At 43.1% G+C, this 20,085-nt stretch overlaps 1 protein-coding gene across 1 annotated transcript; it reads right to left on the reverse strand.

Moving 5' to 3' along the window:
• Positions 1–2,014: 2,014 nt before the first annotated feature.
• tada2a (transcriptional adaptor 2A) lies at positions 2,015–19,360 on the reverse strand. The gene is made up of 15 exons (XM_080844366.1): positions 19,130–19,360; positions 17,158–17,264; positions 16,998–17,057; positions 16,705–16,796; positions 16,114–16,271; positions 15,348–15,436; positions 14,868–14,940; positions 14,679–14,742; positions 12,937–12,980; positions 9,373–9,483; positions 7,143–7,214; positions 6,006–6,138; positions 3,405–3,448; positions 2,914–2,993; positions 2,015–2,569 (listed from the first exon to the last, which is right to left on the reverse strand). Exons 1-15 carry the CDS (start codon positions 19,152–19,154, stop codon positions 2,384–2,386), a joined length of 1,338 nt encoding a protein of 445 aa, XP_080700492.1. The 5' UTR covers positions 19,155–19,360; the 3' UTR covers positions 2,015–2,383.
• Positions 19,361–20,085: the final 725 nt, after the last annotated feature.

Below are 20,085 nucleotides of genomic sequence, written 5' to 3' on the forward strand. Positions count from 1 at the left end.
TCGATTTTTTTTTCAACACAGCTCTACTCTCTGGGATGTCCGCCTGTCTCCTAGCCCCACCCCCTCCCCAAAGATCTGACTGACATGACTACCAGGTGTGGCAGCTGCTTTGACGCTTCAAACATCTCAACAGAGACGTGTGGATCTGCCTCCCTGCTGCCATGGCTACCGTAATTCATGAGCCTCGGGGCGGCTGGGAGATGAAGGAACAGGGGTGGGTGATCCATTGATGAAACGACTCTAACGGAAAAGGACCCACACAGGATTCTCAGGGGGGGCCTGGAGGGCAGACAGAGGGCATTTACACGCACAGACAGCCAATGAGGAGGGGCACCCAGCAGCACACCTCAGCTGGGGCTCATAATGTGCCAGCATCTGCAGGTGGTGGGGGTCTGAGGTAACAACCTTCACTGGACCAACCAGGGAATGAAGATAAGATAAGATGAAACGTAGCTGTTCCCACAAAGCATTACAGCAGCCAGTTATGGACAAGAATCAGCAATACATACACCAACATAAAGCCACAGGGACATTAATGTCTAGATAGACAATGTACAATATACTAAACAAGGAAGCAAATTTCAAAGTATTAGAACTTAGATGTAACGGTCCCAAAGTGACAAGTGCAAGAATACACTTTTCACTTTCACTTTAAAAAAAAAATAAAAAATACGTGAACACAGACCTTGAGGTTGTGCGGTTCAGTGTGAGGAGTCATGGCACAGACTAATGAAAATATTTCAAATACTAATAATGCTGCTGTAACCGCTGTGCGACTGCTGTTGTAGAGTCTGACTGCTGCAAGAACAACAGATCTGTGGAAGCGCTTCTTGGAGCAGCCTGTTGCTGAAGGAGTTGCCCAGGGCACACAGGGACTCAGGGGCTGAGAGGAGCGGTCCAATATGGCCCCGGGCTTGGCCATCAGCCTCCTCTCACTCAGCACCTCCTGGGGTCCAGCTCTGCTGATCAGTTTATTCAGCCTCTTTTTTCCACTGTGCCAATGCTCCTGCCCCAGCAGACTACCACACAGAAGATGGCCGATGCCACCACTGAGGCGTAGCACAATTTCAGAAGTGGCCCTTGTACGCAGAAGGACCTTAGTCTCTTCAGTAGGTAGAGATAGCTCTGGCCCTTCTTGTACAGGGGTGGCAACAATGATGTTGTTGAGATGCACACCAAGGTATTTGTAGAACTAAACAGCCTCAATGCCTGTCCCCTGGATGCTCACTAGCCTAACTGATGATCGTTTTGCCCTACCAGAAAGTCCAGCACCAGCTCTTTGGCCTTATTTGCACTGAGCTGGAGGCCATTTCGCACTCATCAAAGTCATTGATGAGTCTCCTGTACTCACGCTCAACACCACCGGTGGTACAGTCGACAATCACTGTGCACCTGAGAATTTTTGGATGTGACTGCTGTCTAATCCTTCTTTGGTGAAGGGTGAGGAAAAAAGTATGGTGAAAATAATGATTTAGTCGATTACTCTTTGCTGTATTTAACAGAAAATTGGCTTCCTCCCAAACACACACACACACACACACAGAGGCATCTTCATGATGAGTTTGTTTGTGAGAGTGGCTAGGCTGGGCTGTGTCAGGGAGTTGGCAGCACTGAGCTAGCACGTGTGTGATAAGCTCGTCACAGCCGCCGGCCCTCCTGCGCGCGGGTGGCATTCACATTAGTCACAACTCGCCCACGCTAGCCAGGCCTTCTGCTCGACTTGTGGGAGCAAGACAGGGATGGGGGAGAGGGTGGAAGAGAGAGAGGTGGCGAGAAAAGGGTGAGAACGAGAGAGTGAGAGGGAGAGAGAGAGAGAGAGAGAGAGAGAGAGAAGGGGGTAAAAGAGGCAGAGCGATGGCTAGACAAACAGGGACAGACAAACAGACAGGCACAATCTCACTGCTACATGGCCGTGTACAGCATTCCTGCTTTAATGCCCATCACAAAATTGTGTAGGAAAAAAAAAAAAAAGTCATGACACAAATTTGCTTCTACAAAACGACTTTATGTACTCTTAGATAAACATGTGTAATATTCTACTGACACTAATATCATTTTTATGGGTGACAGCACTATATACAATACACATTTAACACATATTTTCACACACAGGACATTTACAAATCCATCAACACCACATCAGGGTACAAACAATCCCAAACATCCCTGCGTTTCAAGATGCACATTACCATAAACTACCACAGGTGGGCACTTCAGTGGCATAAGACTGGCCTCAATGGCATCCCTGCACTGATCTTAGACCAGTGCAAAAGGCTTTTTTTTTTTCAGACACACAAGAAGCCTTCAACTAGTTCTCTCCCACGTCCTCCATCTCTCACGGATCTCCAAACTGTAGAGACCCCGTGGGGACCCCAATCTGGGCTCAGGCCTTGTTGATATAGCCCTCCTTGATGAGGAAGTCGTAGATCTTGCGGGTCTTGTTGACGTCGATCTTGATGAGCGCGCGGGCCTGGGCCAGCCGCAGGCCTCCCTGCCTCCGGCACTCGTTCAGCAGCGCCTGCTTGTACTCCAGGTAGGCACCGGGCACCAGACGCACCACCTGGCACAGCTGCAGGGGAGGGCGGGCATCAGAGAAGGGGCAGAGTTAAGCCTTCATACAGAGTCATTCTCAGTGCAGCATCACAAGATTAAAGACAGCAGAGCCCTCTGGGTTATGTTTTTAAGTGTCTCTGTGTGTTTGGGTATAAACCCATTAGCTGGCGTGATGTTTGTTTTGTGTGTGTGTGTGTGTGTGTGTGTGTGTGTGTGTGTGTGTGTGTGTACCAATATCTTTTGAGCAGATGTCTGTGTGTGTGTGTGTGTGTGTGTGTGTGTGTGTGTGTGTGTGTGTGTGTGTGTGTGTGTGTGTGTGTGTGTGTTTGTTTGTTTATTTATTTATTTATTATCCCATACCTCTTTCTCTCTCTCATTGAGTTTCTCAGTCCCTGGCAAGCCGGTGAGGTTGAGGGGAGGGGCGCTTCTACGACCTGTTCCTGAAAAAGAAGAGCAACAACTCACATCATCGCATCGCTTATTACTCAACTGCTAATGTTGACAAGCCAATAGAAGAGAACAGAGAACACGACATCACAGGAGACATCAAATCTCTGACTATTCCCCATGGATGATATGTAAATGCAGTTTTAAAATGATTCTTTACATGGACACATGCTCATTAAAAACGATCCAAAACACCCATAGACATGGATGCAGGGAAATAAAGACAACAACGAGGGAGCAGCTCAGAGACTAAGACATCTTTTAGTTAGAAATTAACTGCTAAAGGGCTGTCCTACTTGTGCACTGGAGGTAAAGGAAATAGATGTGTGGATGTGTGGATGCCGGTGTGTTGGTTTAGCCAATTTAGGCCAGAGGTTCACGGACAACACGGGCAAACTTCATACCTGTTGTGGTGATTGTGGTGATGACAGGGGTGATCCCAGAATCTCTACACACACACAGAAAGGAGAGAGAGTAAAAAAATGTAATGTCAATTACAGTGAAGTGTCAGTGACAGTACTTATTCAGCTTTTAAAGCGTTCAAATCCACAATGAGGGTGTGTGTGTGTGTGTGTGTGTCTGTAAGAGCAAAAGAGTCAGAGAAAGGAAAGGGAGACGGAGAAAGTGTATGTGTGTGTGTGTGTCTGTTTGTAAATGACTGCACTTCTGCAGACTTTGTTGAGTGTCTTTTATGCTGAATAATTGCACAGAATGTGTTGGAGAGCTCCCAAGCCCTCAGCCTGGCAAATAAATAATTGCAGAGTATGCAGAAAAGAAGAAAGCCTTTGTGGGGACTGTGGGGGGGGGGGGGGGGGCTTCGGTATATTTGGCCAGATCGTTCTTCTCTCTGATTTGCTTGAGACAGTGATTGCAGCAACAGACATGTGTTTGTCATGTCTAGACTATCTAGAGTGTATTTAGTGATTCAATCTTGACATTTCGTTGATTCAAGTAAAGAAAATAGCTTAAAAACACATGTCTGGAAAGTTTTGAAACTGATGCAAATCCATTTTCAAAAGAAACTGATGCCAATCTATTATTAAAAAACCCAAATGCATCAGTTGATGAGTGGAAGACTGAAAAAAGAGGGGAAGTAGGAGAGTGAGAAATAAAATAGTGATGGCATTGAAAAATGTACAGATGCATTTCAAGAAAATGCAAATGTGACAGCAACAGCAGTCGGCCATTGCATACCATAACCTTTGCAATTACGTGGATGCCAACACTTCGCCATACAAAATAAAGGTCTGAGTTTCCTACCACCTGTTCTATTGGCAATACACATCATCTAATGTTTTTTTTTTTTTTTTTTTTAAATAAATTATTTATTTTTTTGGCATCTGTATGGAACCATCGCACAGGAAACCCGATCTCTTGACAGGCCCTGTCGGCAGGAACCAATTTCCCTCTGTGTGGCGTCATAGACTGCGGTACACTGCTCAGTACTGCAGCCAAGCATGCTAACCACACATGCAAGGCTATTCTCAAATGGATGGGACAGCAGAGACTTGCCTTTTAAACTAAAGTGATGGCCCTAAAGCGTGCATGAAGTAAATAGACTTGCCATATACTATTGCTTAAAACTGTCATGTACTGGAATAGAAGTTCATTTAGCAATCAATATCACTTAAGACTGCTAACAGTATAGGCATAGTTTGCTGTTAGACATCACAGCAACTAATGTTGCAGATTTAGTTTTAAATAAGTAGCCTATTTAAAAACACACCATGGGCTAGTATAACATGCTATTCGTTCCTTGCAATAAATTAGCTTTAATGATCATCCAATCTAAATTTTATTATACATCCATACATTTGATGAGGGCAAACCAACACAACAGCGATAGGCAAATTATATTTCATAACTGGACATGAGCAGAATTATGGGTAAAATTAGTGGCCTTTTCAAGCTATTATTGCTGGGTATTTTGTTTTGCTGGTAAGGGCGCAAAATAGTTAGCGGTCACATTTAGCCTACCTCGTTACTTGAAGGAACATGAGCAAAACATCAGCTGAAAAATAGGCTTTAATTAAATCCACAGGCGTGGTGATATCTTTATCTGACAATTACAGCTGCATTTAAACCATTTTGTTGAGTGTCCGCTAATTAAATCTAACTCCCCTCTCGAGTTTGGCTGCCAGTGGCCAAGCAATTTAATTCAACTCTAGTGCTGAGTTTTGGTTGTGCAAAATCAGTTTCCACTGGGCAATACTTAAACGTGCCGCTAGAGACATATAACTTTCCCCCATTCATTTTCAATGGGAAAATGAGCGATTAAAAATGAAAATTAGGCAATTAGGACGGACCTGTCAGCGCTGCTATGTAATCAATATCGTGGAAACCTTGGACGTTAAAATGGCTCCAAAAACCAGAACAAGAAATATGAAAACTCAAAGACAGAGAGGAGAAAGACAGAATAGGAAAGAGAGGATTCATATTGGTAACTTGATGGGTCCACACATGAAGTCCCCAGTTTTGTCCAGCTCTCTCTATGCTGACAGGAGGTTTAGGGCTAGTTGAAAAAGAACCTAATGCTTTACCAATGATTTCTGGACTGTTGGTGGACTGCCTAAAACAGGTTATCCAAACGAAGTGGTACTGACTTTAGCCAAATAACAAAAGCAGCAGTGGTCAAAGGTAGAGTGAGAGGAAGTCAATGTTTAAATGCAGAGCAAGAAGAGAAGAGGTGAAGGGGGGACGAGGAGAGGAGAATGCTTAAAAGGTACAGTCTGTGATTTTAATCCCATACACTTTTTGACTGTCTGGTGAGCTAAAATATCATCATTTTGCCAGACCAGAACCGAATAGCGGAGCCTGTCGTAGAACAAGAGGAGTAAAGGAAGTTGCATGAAGAAAAGGAGGAGGATGGGAAGAAGGTGGAGCAGTCAAAGGTAAAGTAGATAGGAGGAGGGGAGAGAGAGGTGAAAGAGAGTGAGAAAGAAAGGAGAGCAGGATAGATGAGTTGAAGAAGGAGAGAAGAGAGTGAGAATAGAAGTGCCCCTTACATGGCGGCCTGCTTGTGCAGCCACTGGCGACAGGCGCGACTGTCCTGGATGTACTGCAGCATGTCACACAGCATGGTTCTCTTCCTGCGCTCGTCCTCGCGCACGCGCTTCACACGCTCGTACACCTTGGCACCTGCAGGGGGCGAAAGAGAGGCCATCACACACACGACATACCACAGCCGGGCATACATCTACTGACTCAATGTCCAAAGCGATATCTGCCCTTGAAGCATCGAGTGTTAGAGACAGAACACCAGAGGATAAAGTCGGCTAATTTCCCTATTTTATATTCTGAGTAGTTTATACTCATTAACCCCACAGGAGTCCAGGGCTAGATTCAGGCAATTTTGTGGTTCTGACATGCTGTGATGTTTCTGAAAATATCACACAACTTTAAACATTGGTTCCAAAGTCAAATGTATTTGTGTGAATTCTGCCCAGGTACAGATACAATAATATAAGTAGTATGCATGTCATATTTCGTTTTTTCTCTTAAAGCCCCAAAAATCATACCGTGAAAAGTAGTTTTTCACTTGTGCTGGAACTATGTGCAAAAACATATACTCCACGAGGTGACAAACTATTTTGGCCACTTGATGTGACTCTTTAAGGTGTTCTATAAGCATAACAGCTCTTAATCACTCCCTTCATATGAACAAATAAATGGCCATCTAACATTTATGATCCTTTGATTGTAGTATCAAAAGGTATCAATGGGAGGGCTAATGGCCTTGAACCATGCGTATGCAGAAGGAGGCTGTGCAAGTGAACACTTATTACAATTCCTCAGATGGAGACCAGAACTGATCCCATTTTTCTCTGCTCTGCTAAAACTGTGTAGCAGCTCAAATTTCAACATATACCAGCTACTGTGGCTGGTAAGCCAAAACGTTTTTTATTTATGTGGACATATTTTTAATCTTCATGTGGACTGTAAAATATAAAGGTCCATAATCAGACATCTGAGTTAAGAAGCCTTGACAAACTCATTGTGTTGTATCGAAACCGTATCAATGACAAGGCTACTGTATCAAACCATATCTAAATCGTGACATTTGTGTATCATTACACTCCTAGAGTGTGTGTGTGTGTGTGTGTGTGTATGTGTGTGTGTATGTGTGTGTCAGGGGGACTCACTGCAGAAGGAGCGGATGCCTGCCTGCCTGTACTCCTGCAGCCTCCCGATCTCTCTCCTCAGCTCAAACTCCACTGGAAAGAGAGCGAGAGAGAGAGAGAGAGAAAGAAAGAAAGAAAGGAAGAAAGAAAGAGAGAGAGAGAAAGAAAGAAAGAAAGAAAGAAAGAGAGAGAGAGAGAGAGAGACAGCCAAGAGGCACAATTACTACACAAAAACCAAGACACAAAGGCAGACACACAAACCAGAATGCAAAATGCAATATGTCCTCAAAGACATAAACAAATAAATGTACAAAGGACCCAGAAAGGGCACTCACACACGCACACACACCCTGAGTGTTTCCCTCGAGGTGTACCAGTGAACTCTTCAACCCTGACTATGAGACATGTAGGCACAGCCAGAGCGTCTGAGCGCACACAGCTGCTCCTCCGGCTGCTCAGAAGCAGCGGCAGACATAGGGGGTGGCTAACATGAATCAGCCGTCCGCCGTCCGCCAGCATCTACACACGCTTCAGTACAAGACGCCACAGCTCCCTCCTCACCCCCATTACACTGGCATCACAGAGAGACCCACCACTGTCCTATTTAAGATGGAGTAGCCTTACAACATGTCCTTCCAGTGAGGGATAATGGCCACCGATAGAGCTGTGGAAAATATTCGTTGCATGCATCGCGATGCGAAGGTGAAAGTCTTGTTTTTTTATACAATCCACTCAAACCTTTTTCACTGCGAAATGCAGCTGTAATGATGAATGAAAAGTTAATTAATTAACAGAAAAACACTGTCAATAGCCGAGGCTACATACTACATTGTTTTATAGTACCATACCTGAATTATGATGCAATTTGGGTTAATGTGAAAACCATCTACTTTTTATAGAAGTTGTATTTACAATGCAGTCGAATACTAAATATTTAGTATTTAGACAAAGCCCTACAGCTGAGTAATCTGGGAAAAAAATAAAGAGCTTTTTATGTCATTTTTACGTTAAACATTAAACAGCTGTTTAATAAAAAGTTTAAAGGCACCCAAAGCAACATTAGGGCATCAAAATGGAAATATTCTGGATAAGACAATCTTTATGATATTGACATTTACTTCACCATATTAGCACATTTGCATCATTATTTGATACTTTGGGCGTTAAAAAGAGCGCTAAAACTAGCCGCAAGAGCGTAGCCCTCTATTTATTGGTGCCACCATTTTCTATCAGTTCTCACCACACAACGACGTATCATCGTTGCTCCTTAAATGTCGATATGTAATGGTATGGAGTTATTGAAACGTACTACGTGTAAAAAAGACTAGAAATTGAATGCTTATTTTTCGAGCCTCAAGCCTTTAAAGGGAAAGTAGAGGCTATATCTGAGTGCCTGTATTAATTAATAAAAAACCACGAAGGTCAAGAAGCATTGTGATGGCCAACAATATCACCAAAAGTCGCCAGTTAGCAAGATGGTATCAGCAACAACTGGGCTGTTGGTAGTGTTTGCAAGGTTATTGCTTTTTTATTTCAAGGTAGGTAGCTCACTAGTTTTAGATAAAATGGCAAAAAGTCGCCAACGTATTACTCATGTATTATGTATTACTACAATTACTTATTTGCTTTTGGTATTGTCTTAGAAACAAATACTAATATACTTCACCTGCTGACATTTATAACAGTTGTCATAGTTACTTTTGTCCTTATGAGATACCCATCAATCAATCTGATAAAAGTATGTGAAAACAAATGTTTTGTTTCTAGTTTTGCTCTTACAAAGTTAATGCCTGTACAGCCTGTGCCTGTCTTGTCCCATCTACTTTGTTATGAGTTTTTTTCTTCATTTGAATTTTAATCAGGTTTATGGAGGAGAAGTGTTGGGGGAGAGGGGGGGGGGGTCACAGATGGAATAAATTTGATATCGGCGTCAAACAGCAGGAGCAGCTCCACTCATTATCGCTCATCTGGTCTAACCTTGGGCCTGCCAGAACTGAAGCATACACTGCGTGTGTGTGTGTGGGTAATGATTTTTTATGAGTGAGGGCAAAAGTCCGTCAGAGAACAAGACAAAAAGTCAAGTGGAGAAATAGTTTACGGTTAGCTATGATTTCAAGCTTTTTTTTCTCACTGAATGCTGTTGACATTGAAACAGCTGCACCTGTATCACACCAGCAGACCATCAGGGCCCTGGTGATCCCTACTTATGTCATAGCTGGCGGTAGATGCCCAGGGACGGAGTGACACTCACATGCGTGGCTCTCGATGAACTTGTCGTGTTCGGTGGGGCCAACCACCCGAGCGAAGCGCCTCATGGCGTCGTACAGGTCCTGCACCTCCTTAGGGTAGCGCCGCTCCAGCACTGTCAACAAAACACACACACACACACACACACACACACACACACACACACACACACACACCAGAGTCAGTACAAGAAACACACACACTCACCAGCATCAGTACAAGAAACACACACACACTCACCAGCATCAGTACAAGAAACACACACACACACACCAGAGTCAGTACAACACACACACACACACACACACACACACACACACACACCAGAGTCAGTACAAGAAACACACACACTCACCAGAGTCAGTACAAGAAACACACACACACACCAGAGTCAGTACAACACACATACAATGGTCAGTACAAGAAACACACAGAGATTAGAGTCAGGAAGCCAAACAAACACACTCGTTGCTGTGTGTATTGCATGCCTCGGTCACCACTCGACTGTAACCCAAAGAAACACACACCTTCACACACATACAGGAGCCTTCTCTTTCCCTGGTCACCACAGAGAATCACAGAGAATAGGCATGCTGTTTAGCTGCCAGTGTGAGAGAGTGGAACTCCCAGGCAGAGGAGTCTGTGCTCAGGTCAAAGTAATGAGGATCAGATGAGCCAGCCCTTCATGGAGACATGGGGAAGATGTGCCTACTGTGCTGCTAACGAGTGTGTGTGTGTGTGTGTGTGTGTGTGTGTGTGATACTGGGAGGATGACAGATGTGAATGTTATACGATATAACATACATTACAAATACATGTGTATGCACCTATGTGTGCATGTGTGACTGTGAGTGAGTTAGGCAGAGCCAAAGGTGTTAGTTGTGTTGGTGTATGAGTGTATTTTCTCATTTGATTATATGTGTTTGAGTGCGTGTGTGTGTGTGTGTGTGTGTGTGTGTGTGTGTGTGAGTGTGTGAAAGACAGCAATAGTTGTCAGTTGTAAGTGAGAGTGGGAAAGCGATTGGACGGAGTGAGAGTGTTGAGTGTTTGTGTTTCTATCTTGTGTGTGTGTGTGTACCGACGCATTTGTGTGTGTGTGTGTGTGTGTGTGTGTGTGTGTGTGTGTGTGTGTGTGTGTGTGTGAGTGTGAGTGGTAGAGGCTATCAGAGCACAGCTTCAGCCGGGGGTTGAGCAGGGCTAAATGAAGCCTGAGAGAAGCTGCCATGTGGGTGAGAGAGGAGGTGTGACTTTCTGCCTCGGCTCAATTCCCTTCTGTGGGTGTACGCAATGAAGCACACACACATATACACACACACACACACACACACACACACAATTACAAATCCAAAGCACACACAAACACAAATCAAATGCACACAAAAACAACATACAGACACACAAAAAAGAAAAATCTAGTGTACACACACAGAAGAAAATCAAATGCGACACACAGAAACGCAAGCACACTGACACTAGAGAAGAGAGGACGGGCAATCACAGGAAGGCACACATATACGCCTCAGTGCAATGAAAAAGCAAAAAGCACTTGCTTTTGATGCAGCTCAGCAAGAGATGAGCTGTATACTTTGAACACTCAATATCACACAAACAGACTGTGGTAATGGCCTTGGAGATGGACCTAGATTATTTCATATTTCAGTGTGTGTGTGTGTGTGTGTCTATGAGTGGTCTTATCCATGCGAATCAGAGGATAAAGCAATGCTGTGAGCCATAAAGCCTTGGACCACAGCCTCTATTATGGTAAGACACACACACACACACACAAACACACACACACACACACACATTCACACGCATACACCCTTTTTCCAGGCAGTCTCCATGACAACCAGTCTGCAGCTCCACGGTAACTATTGCTTCTCTTTTGTCTTGTGAGAACAGAGATAAGGCAAGTGGTGGTGCTGATGAATGTCTGTGAGAATCTGGACATAGATGGGTATATAAGTATGTGTGTATATATGTATGTGTGTATGTGGAATGGGGATATCGAACACTTGTAGACACAAGACTACCACCTGTAAACACTGCATTCCTAAGGTCAAGTAACAGATTGGGTTTTACTAGCATGATTTGGCAGTAAAGATCCTTGACCAGAAATAGCCCCTTGGACCAGAAAAGCTTTCCATTGGATGTCCACACCATCCTCACAGGGACTCCATTGGGCGCACACACACACACACACACACACACCACACACCACACACCACACACCACACACCACACACCACACACCACACACCACACACACACACACACACACACACACACACACACACACACACACACACAGACAGACAGACACGCACACATACATGCACACATACATGCACACATACATGCACACGTACACACACATGCACACACATTCACACACACACTCACGCACCCAACCCTTGCAGGCAACCGATCGATGCCGGGTCGTTAAGCTGCCAAGAGCCCCTGTTACAGGTTATCAAAGCCGGGGTGTCGGGTTTCACACAAGGGGCTATTTGTCCCCCGTTGGAGCTTCACCCCAACACAACCCCCCCATTCCTGGCATCTGTCCAGCCTTGCCACCCAGACTATTCTAAGGTCCCTGTAACACACCTGAACTACACTAAACTATGGTTGGCATGGTGTAAAGGTTAGGTGGGATCGTGGATGTCCCGGTCCTCATAGACCCTGAGCTCAAAGTCACAGCTTCAGCACCCTTCACACCAGGCCGTTTCACCAGGTCTCTCGCCTTTGATCTCGCTGCAACTAGCTGGTATTCCATCGAACTCATTCACTTCTTTTATGGGCATTCATGAAAATTCGGCTAATCAAAACCCGTAAATCAGTGCGCGTTCCCATCAGCTGTGTTATGTGCATTAAACATGTACACTCTCCTAATCAAAGGAAGAGTCGTAAACAGCTGTGGGATCAAAATGTAAGGTTGTCAGGGCAACTTAAAAGAAACACACACAACAAATGATAAAAATAATAAATGCACATAAATCCATTTCCATTAACCGAGTCACATTATACCTAATGTGAATAGCAGGTTAATCCACCCCCCTCAAGTGAATAACATTTTCGTTTCCTGTTTCAAATTCCAACAGTTTCGAATGGTCAAAATGCACATTAAAAAGTTGGATGAAAACCCAGCTACGGACTGGGCATCCCATAATAGATAGGGACAGAAAGCAGCAGTCCATATGGATATACTGCAACCCTACAGCAGCAGTTTGGATTAGTACAATTAACATGTATTCTATTTGCTGTTTGAAGGCCATTCTGAAAATGTGAGCAACACTGACAAAAGAAAGGAAATGATAACTTATTTCACAAAAACCTAAAAATAGCTAATTCATTGAAACAAAAATAAATGAACGTGGACTATAACACTATTCTGATTATATGAGGTCAGTATTCCTTCATTTAGATTTAGATCAACCAGTTTCAGGTTATGGTGGGATGATAGTTGCTGTGTTCAGCAAAGCAGTAAGAAGACTATTCATGATAAATGCAAGAAACTCTGTTTGGTGTGCCATGTCATGAGGGTACAAATTAATTTTGTTAAACTTACTCTGGAACTTGCGCAAATTGATCAACCCATGGTCGCGAATGATCCTGTAGGAAGGGGGAAAGGATTCAGAGAAAATGCTTAACAATCAAACATAGACCTTTATGCATACACTTAGGGGCCAATTTTACGAAGGGTGTTTTTAATCTTAGATGCGTCTAACTTGGCTAATCACACGATAATCAGGAGTTCAACATTAATTACCAAGTCAAAAAGAGGGATTATCCAAGAGGCATTTAAATGTTAGTCACCTGTGATGGAATGGCAATGAAAGAGTCAAGACATCTGCCGGGGCTTATTTTAACGGGTGTCTTATGCAGTTGTCTGGGCAGTTGGCAAAAGGGATGCATTGCGAATACTCAAGTTTGCTCAAGAGGAGATTATTGATTGATTATTGATTATTGAGGAGATATTGTCACTGCCGACGGGGATTCAGAATATTCACAGATAAGAAAGATTTGCTCAAAGAGTTTAGTGATTTGTAATGCGATATGGATTTCAAAAGAATCTAGCTGGTTTGAACTTAATAAAATTATCAAATTTTTAACATTTAAACATTTCAAAAGGTGAAATATTCAGTCTGTTTCTTTTCGAATATGTTACAGATACACAAAAACCAATAACAGTGCGTGGAAAACCAAACAGCCAGGGGAGTGTTGAGTTCCGCACTGTGGTTATGATGTGCAACTGTGTTCTACACCCTCACTATCCGGTCACATCAGGCAAAATCAGGCCACAGGAGGTCAACCACTCCCCTCATCTGTAGCTGCCCAGCACTGAGTGGCTTATCAAGCTGCCGAGTGCCTCCCTGACCTCAGTCCCTGGGTCTGGCTGGTGGTTTTTTAAAGGCTGGCGGGGCCTAACAGAGGCTAACCTTGCTGCAGGAGTGTGACAGGGTCATGGTGAAACCAAAATGAGCAAATTATCCTGCAGGCGAAGCCATCACAGGGCCTGGGCTCACTTCCATTAGCACTCAACAGTGAAGGGAGATGAGGACCGAGAGTGAGGCCATGGCCCCATGAACTACAGCGAAGTGTCAGTGTGTTTGGCCGTAGAGTGTGAGAGTGTGTGTAAGTGTGGGTGTGTGAGAAACAGAGATTTAGTGGACATGTCAGAAACAATCTGAATATGCATTCAAGTGTATATGTGTGTGCATGAGTCAGTGAGAGTGTGAGTGTGGAAACTCAGGGTGTGATTGTGGGGGGTCAGATGGCTTACATACTGACCCCCCCCCCTACCCAAATGTCTTTTGCTGGAGCACTGGGATTGGGAGAACTCATTGCGCTCCGGTTAACTGCCAGACAGCTCGCGACAAGAACCAACCGTGGCGGGATCCCACCTGCGTCGGCCTCGTAACTCGGCACGGTAATAAAGGCAGACAGCTATGGAGGCGCCAAACGTGTGATGGATCACAAAACCACTACGATCCGTGCTTGAGATTTTTATCTCATTGCAGTTGAACTGTGTAATTTGGAGAAATATGGGCAGAGTCGGCGAGGAAAAGTAGGTTACAAAAACAAGTCTCATTAATGGCATGGGGCTGTGGCGCCCCCTAGTGGTCAAGTAGTCCTACTCACATTTCCCATCAAAATGAATTATGAAGTCGGGCTGATACATGAACTTTTGCTATTTCTAGTATGTATGACAGACATACAGGGGAACTCCTCCCAGCAGTGCAAGGAGGCAAGGAGGCAAATATGGGTACTGGTTTGTGGAGTACATGTGGTCTTGAGATCTTGACTTACTTTTTTCTGCGCTGTCTCTCTTTTAACCTTGAATGGTAGATGTCGACCACTGCAATCTTGAGGGCTGAGGGCAGATGGAGGGAGAGATAAAAGATCTCGTGTTATCTCACGGCAGAGGAGTCTGTAGATCTCCACTCCACACACGCACACACTCTTCATCTTCCAGATTTCACTTAGCCACACACTCACCATGCAAGATGTCCGAGTCGTCGTCAACAAAATCAATGTCCTTCAGGTCCCACTCAGCATAGTTATCAAATTCCTGCAAAATAAGCCCCAGTGAGTCCCTTCCCAGGCAGAAAGGCCATGATAGACACCGATTTTGAGATTCGGTCAGTTCACAACAGATATCGTGCAAAATTACCAGACACTTACCTGAAACTGGAATTAAATGGGAAATTACTATAGCTTTTCACAACATACATTTTTAAGAAGACGGTTTGACTCCCCTCCCGAACCTGTCTTCTCAAGCACAAATCCATTCTACTGAGGGCACCGTATAGAATAATGCTTTTTCCCTCATTACTAGGCAACAAACCTGACCCTGCCAACTCAAATGTGACCAATAGATGTTCTACGGTTCTACAATTACACCTATTCCCTTTATATTTAACATTTCACCATCATCTATCAGCACAGAAGGTTGCCTCACCCCCCATTAAGTCATACCTCCATGAAATCTGCTCGGGCAGGCATGTATCCAGCCATGTCTCTGGACAGAACCGAATCAAAGGTGGGCCTGGGAGGGTCGTCCGTGGCTGCAGGAAATGGAGTGAGGTACAGTGAGATACAACAGGTCACAACCAAAACCACACGCGCAAATCTTTCATCCATTCAGCATCCATATAAGAATTTCTTGAATTCTCAGTCATTGTTTAAGAAAGTAACTGGTAGGTTATGATTCATGGCAAATTCAAAACACGGATAATGTCTGACATGGATATTTCCCAGGTCTGACTTTAATGTGTCTGAGCCAAATATAAACACAATAATATGGTGATATAACTCATCAGTGGATGTTCCTTCTGTTTGCTGGGTATCAATAATAATAATAATAATAATAATAATAATAATTCCCAAGCAGCCTCGAACATTCTAGGCATTATAAGTCACGCTATACGTTATGTTAAATATCACACCTCTGCTTTCGGAATGACAGCATGCTGTCTAAAAGCCATCATAACAAGGGGTTTTATTATTGGCGCCGGAATCTCTGTTTAAAACAGGCTATACTGAGAGAGTTGTATATGTATAACTGTTGTTCTGGTAATCCTGTGCAAAGTATGTATTTCCCAAAACACCTTGAAATGTATTTAAGACATTAAGCATAGTAGAAAATAATTCTGAATAGACTTCAAGGACTTCCATCAGGTGACAAAAGATGGATGTAAACAAGCATGAGTATGGTGGCGGAGCCAAAGGGCTGCTGCCTCACGTTTGAAGGGGATGGCGGAGTCAGCGGTGCGAGCCTCCTCCATTTGCCTCAGGCTCAACAATGTGGAGGAGAAGAGCGGGTTGTTGATGAAGTGCTTCATGTAGTGGCCCTCACACTCCTCCTTGGTCTTGGTGCGCATCTGATACGCCACGTCCTGCCTGTAAGTGAGTCAGTGGAAAGAGATGAGGCTGTTTTTTTAGTTTACCCAAAATGTTAATTAAACAAACACTTAAACCAAATATGGACCGAAAATGTTTTTAAGCAAACATTAAAAGGTGTGTCCACAATTCTGGTAAAAAGTTGTTGATATTTGTGCTCAACAGCAAATTAGAATACATCCCTGCCTTCAGTGCTCCTGAAGCAACGTGATGATTGGTTGGAATTTTTTCTGGCTCGATCCGAGCCACTATGAATTTAAAGGACGGTGGACGGTGGACAGCTAAAGGACGGTGAGGAAAAAAATATCGCTGAATTTGATAAAAAGTATATTGGCTAAGAATCGTGGACTGCACCTCTAACTCACAAGAAAACAGTGGTGTTGAAACTATTATTTGTAGAGGGATGAATTATGTGTTTCATTGTCACACCAACCAGTTCCCAAAACCACAGTCCATAACAGCCTCTAACAGAGCCATCTCCTCTTGAGCTGTCCAGCCCGGCTCCAGGACAGGGAAGTCTGACGTCTGCAGAAGAATAAACACATTCAGCTTTGACAGGCAATCCGCAGTTCAAATTATTGTGTGCTCCATGCTAGGTTGTAAAATGATTTGCTATGTGAGCTTTCTTAATTAACATTAGGTGGCAAACTAATTAAGAAAAAAATCTGAACACCAAAGAAAAAGTGCCAGACTCAAAGATTTACTTCAGAGCTTGAAGTGCCTCACCATGATTTCATATTTGTGGTCACTCTGATGTGTTTTATACTCAAACCCTTTGGTGAAACACTGAAAAGAAAACAAAGTCAGAAGTCAAAAGATAGGAAAAGGTGTTCAACATCCTCATTCACTTTAGCAAACTGAGTCCACCATGAAACAAGAGGTCAACCTGAAGACAGAGGTAGAAAGATGGTGGTCCACACTCTGCACACTTGATAAAGGGTTCCACCAGATAAGAGGAGCATCCCCGGCAAGGAGGTTTATCAAACGGGTCATCTGGGGAAATGAGACAAACTACGTCAGTAAGTCATTCGGGAAAAGGTCTGTATGACATAACAGAAACAACATGTGCTGTTGTCCCGCATACTACTAGCCGACGTTAAGGCGAGTGGGTGCGACTTTTGACAAGTGTGATATACAGCCGCGGAAAAAATTAAGAGACCACTTCAAAATTATCAGTTTCTCTGGTTTTACTATTTATTGGTATGTGTTAAAGTAAAATGTGCATTTTAGTTTTATTCTATAACCTACTGGCAACATTCCTACCAAATTTCAAATAAAAATATTGTCATTTAGATCATTTATTTGCAGAAAAATGACAATTGGTCAAAATAGCAAAAAAGATGCAGTGTCTTCAGATCTCGAATAATGCAAAGAAAACAAGCTCATATTCATTTTTAAACTACACAATACTAATGCTTACACTTAGGAAGAGTTCAGAAATCAATATGTGGTGGAATAACCTTGATTTAAAATCACAACTTTCATGTGTCTTGGCATGCTCTCCACCAGTCTTTCACATTGCCGTTGGGTGACTTTATGCTACTCCTGGCGCAAGAATTCAAGCAGCTCGGCTTCTTTTCATGGCTTGTGACCATCCATCTTCCTCTTGATCACATTTCAGAGGTTTTTTTATGGGATTCAGGTCTCGAAATTGGGCTGGCCATGACAGGGTCCTGATCTGGTGGTACTCCATCCACACCTTTACTGGCCTGGCTATGTGGCATGGAGCATTGCCCTGCTGGAAAAAACATTTCTCAGAGTTGGTCAGAGCCAGCCCAATTTCGAGACCTGAATCCCATAAAAAACCTCTGAAATGTGATCAAGAGGAAGATGGATGGTCACAAGCCATGAAAAGAAGCCGAGCTGCTTGAATTCTTGCGCCAGGAGTAGCATAAAGTCACCCAACGGCAATGTGAAAGACTGGTGGAGAGCATGCCAAGACACATGAAAGTTGTGATTTTAAATCAAGGTTATTCCACCACATATTGATTTCTGAACTCTTCCGAAGTGTAAGCATTAGTATTGTGTAGTTTAAAAATGAATATGAGCTTGTTTTCTTTGCATTATTCGAGATCTGAAGACACTGCATCATTTTTGCTATTTTGACCAATTGTCATTTTTCTGCAAATAAATGATCTAAATGACAATATTTTTATTTGAAATTTGGTAGGAATGTTGCCAGTAGGTTATAGAATAAAACTAAAATGCACATTTTACTTTAACACATACCAATAAATAGTAAAACCAGAGAAACTGATAATTTTGAAGTGGTCTCTTAATTTTTTCCGCGGCTGTATATGCTGTCAGTTGTAACGTTACTTTGGGCGAACATCAATCAAAGTATAGTATGTTAGGATAACTAGCTAACAGGTTACACCTAACAGACTACATGCTACGTGCACGGATGTGGGAGCTGACCAATAACATGACAACAATGACCGAAATAAATAGCTAACTGTTCCTTATTGTACCGTTAATGAGAGCCATTACCGACACAACGCAAAATATTTAAGACAGCTAATGTTAATTGTAGAGGCTGACTGATTATCCAGTTCTTTATCCAAAAAGGGAATATGGGAGAAAAAATACTACAACGGTTTCTTACAATCTGACACCCAAGGTACCTGTCTCTATTTAACGTTATAACCTATGTTATTACGCTGGTATCCATTGGCTCATTTTAGCTGCCTAGCAAGCTACGTTAGTAAACGTTAAATGTTTACAAAGCCATCGAACGCTAACAAGCTTTGCATTTTGAAACAATGGCGTGTTTCCCAAACGAGTAAATTAACTGAATTGCTTGGTTAACTACCTACTACTACAAAACTGTGGTTTATAGTGTTATTCACCATACTTACTACCAAAAGATGCAAGGCGGTCCATTGATATCACAAAAGAAGACTAGCCAGTATGTAGCCAACTAGCTAACTGGCTCTTTATTTCTTGAAACACCTATGATAGGTTAGGTAGCAAATCGAAAAGTGAAGTGGCGATAAATAAACAAAATACATACGAATTATAGATCCTCTGATCTAACTAGGGCACAGTTAAATTACAACTGAACGCGGTCCTTAGCAATTGCAACTTAGTTTTCTTGCTCTATTGGCGTGTTGTTTTGGTGGATATATCTGACAGTGCCCCTTGTGGTACGGGGATGACTGATTTTACACGCACACTGGATTGCCTGAATCATGGGAGAAATGTCTCGGGGTCGACCTTTCGTATACAGGTATCTCATAGACTGGTGGCAGAGGCAAGGCTCCTGATAACCCTGAGGCTGGCCCAAATGCAAGAGGTGCAGCAGGCTGCAATCTACAGCAGGTAAGGTATCTACCATGAATCAGCATAGGTAAATCTCATTTAAATATTTAAAAAGAATGCTGATTAGTTGCTGAGAAAGAAACAGATCTTACGCAGATCACGTATCAGTCATACATTCTAGCACTACAGTGGGGAAAATAAGTATTTGAACCCCTACCGATTTCGCAAGTTTGGCCACTTGCAAAGAAATGTGTGATTAGAATTGTATTAGTAGGTGTATTTTAACAGTGAGAAACAGAATATCAACAAAAAAATTCAGAAAACTGCATTTTATAACATTTATGACTTTATTTGCATTTGATGCAAAAAAAACAAGTATTTGAACCCCCAAGCAAGCAGCAAGAATTCTGGCTCACAATGACCAGTTATGTGCCCAAGAAGCACACAGATTAGTCCTCATTAGGTCTAACAAGGTACACCTGATCTCAACTGGTGACGTTTATTCACACCTTCAACCTCACCACCATGGGCAAGACCAAAGAGTTGTCCAAGG

Source organism: Sprattus sprattus (assembly GCF_963457725.1).
Source record: "Sprattus sprattus genome assembly, chromosome: 9".
In the NCBI taxonomy this organism is placed as follows: Eukaryota; Metazoa; Chordata; class Actinopteri; order Clupeiformes; family Clupeidae; genus Sprattus; species Sprattus sprattus.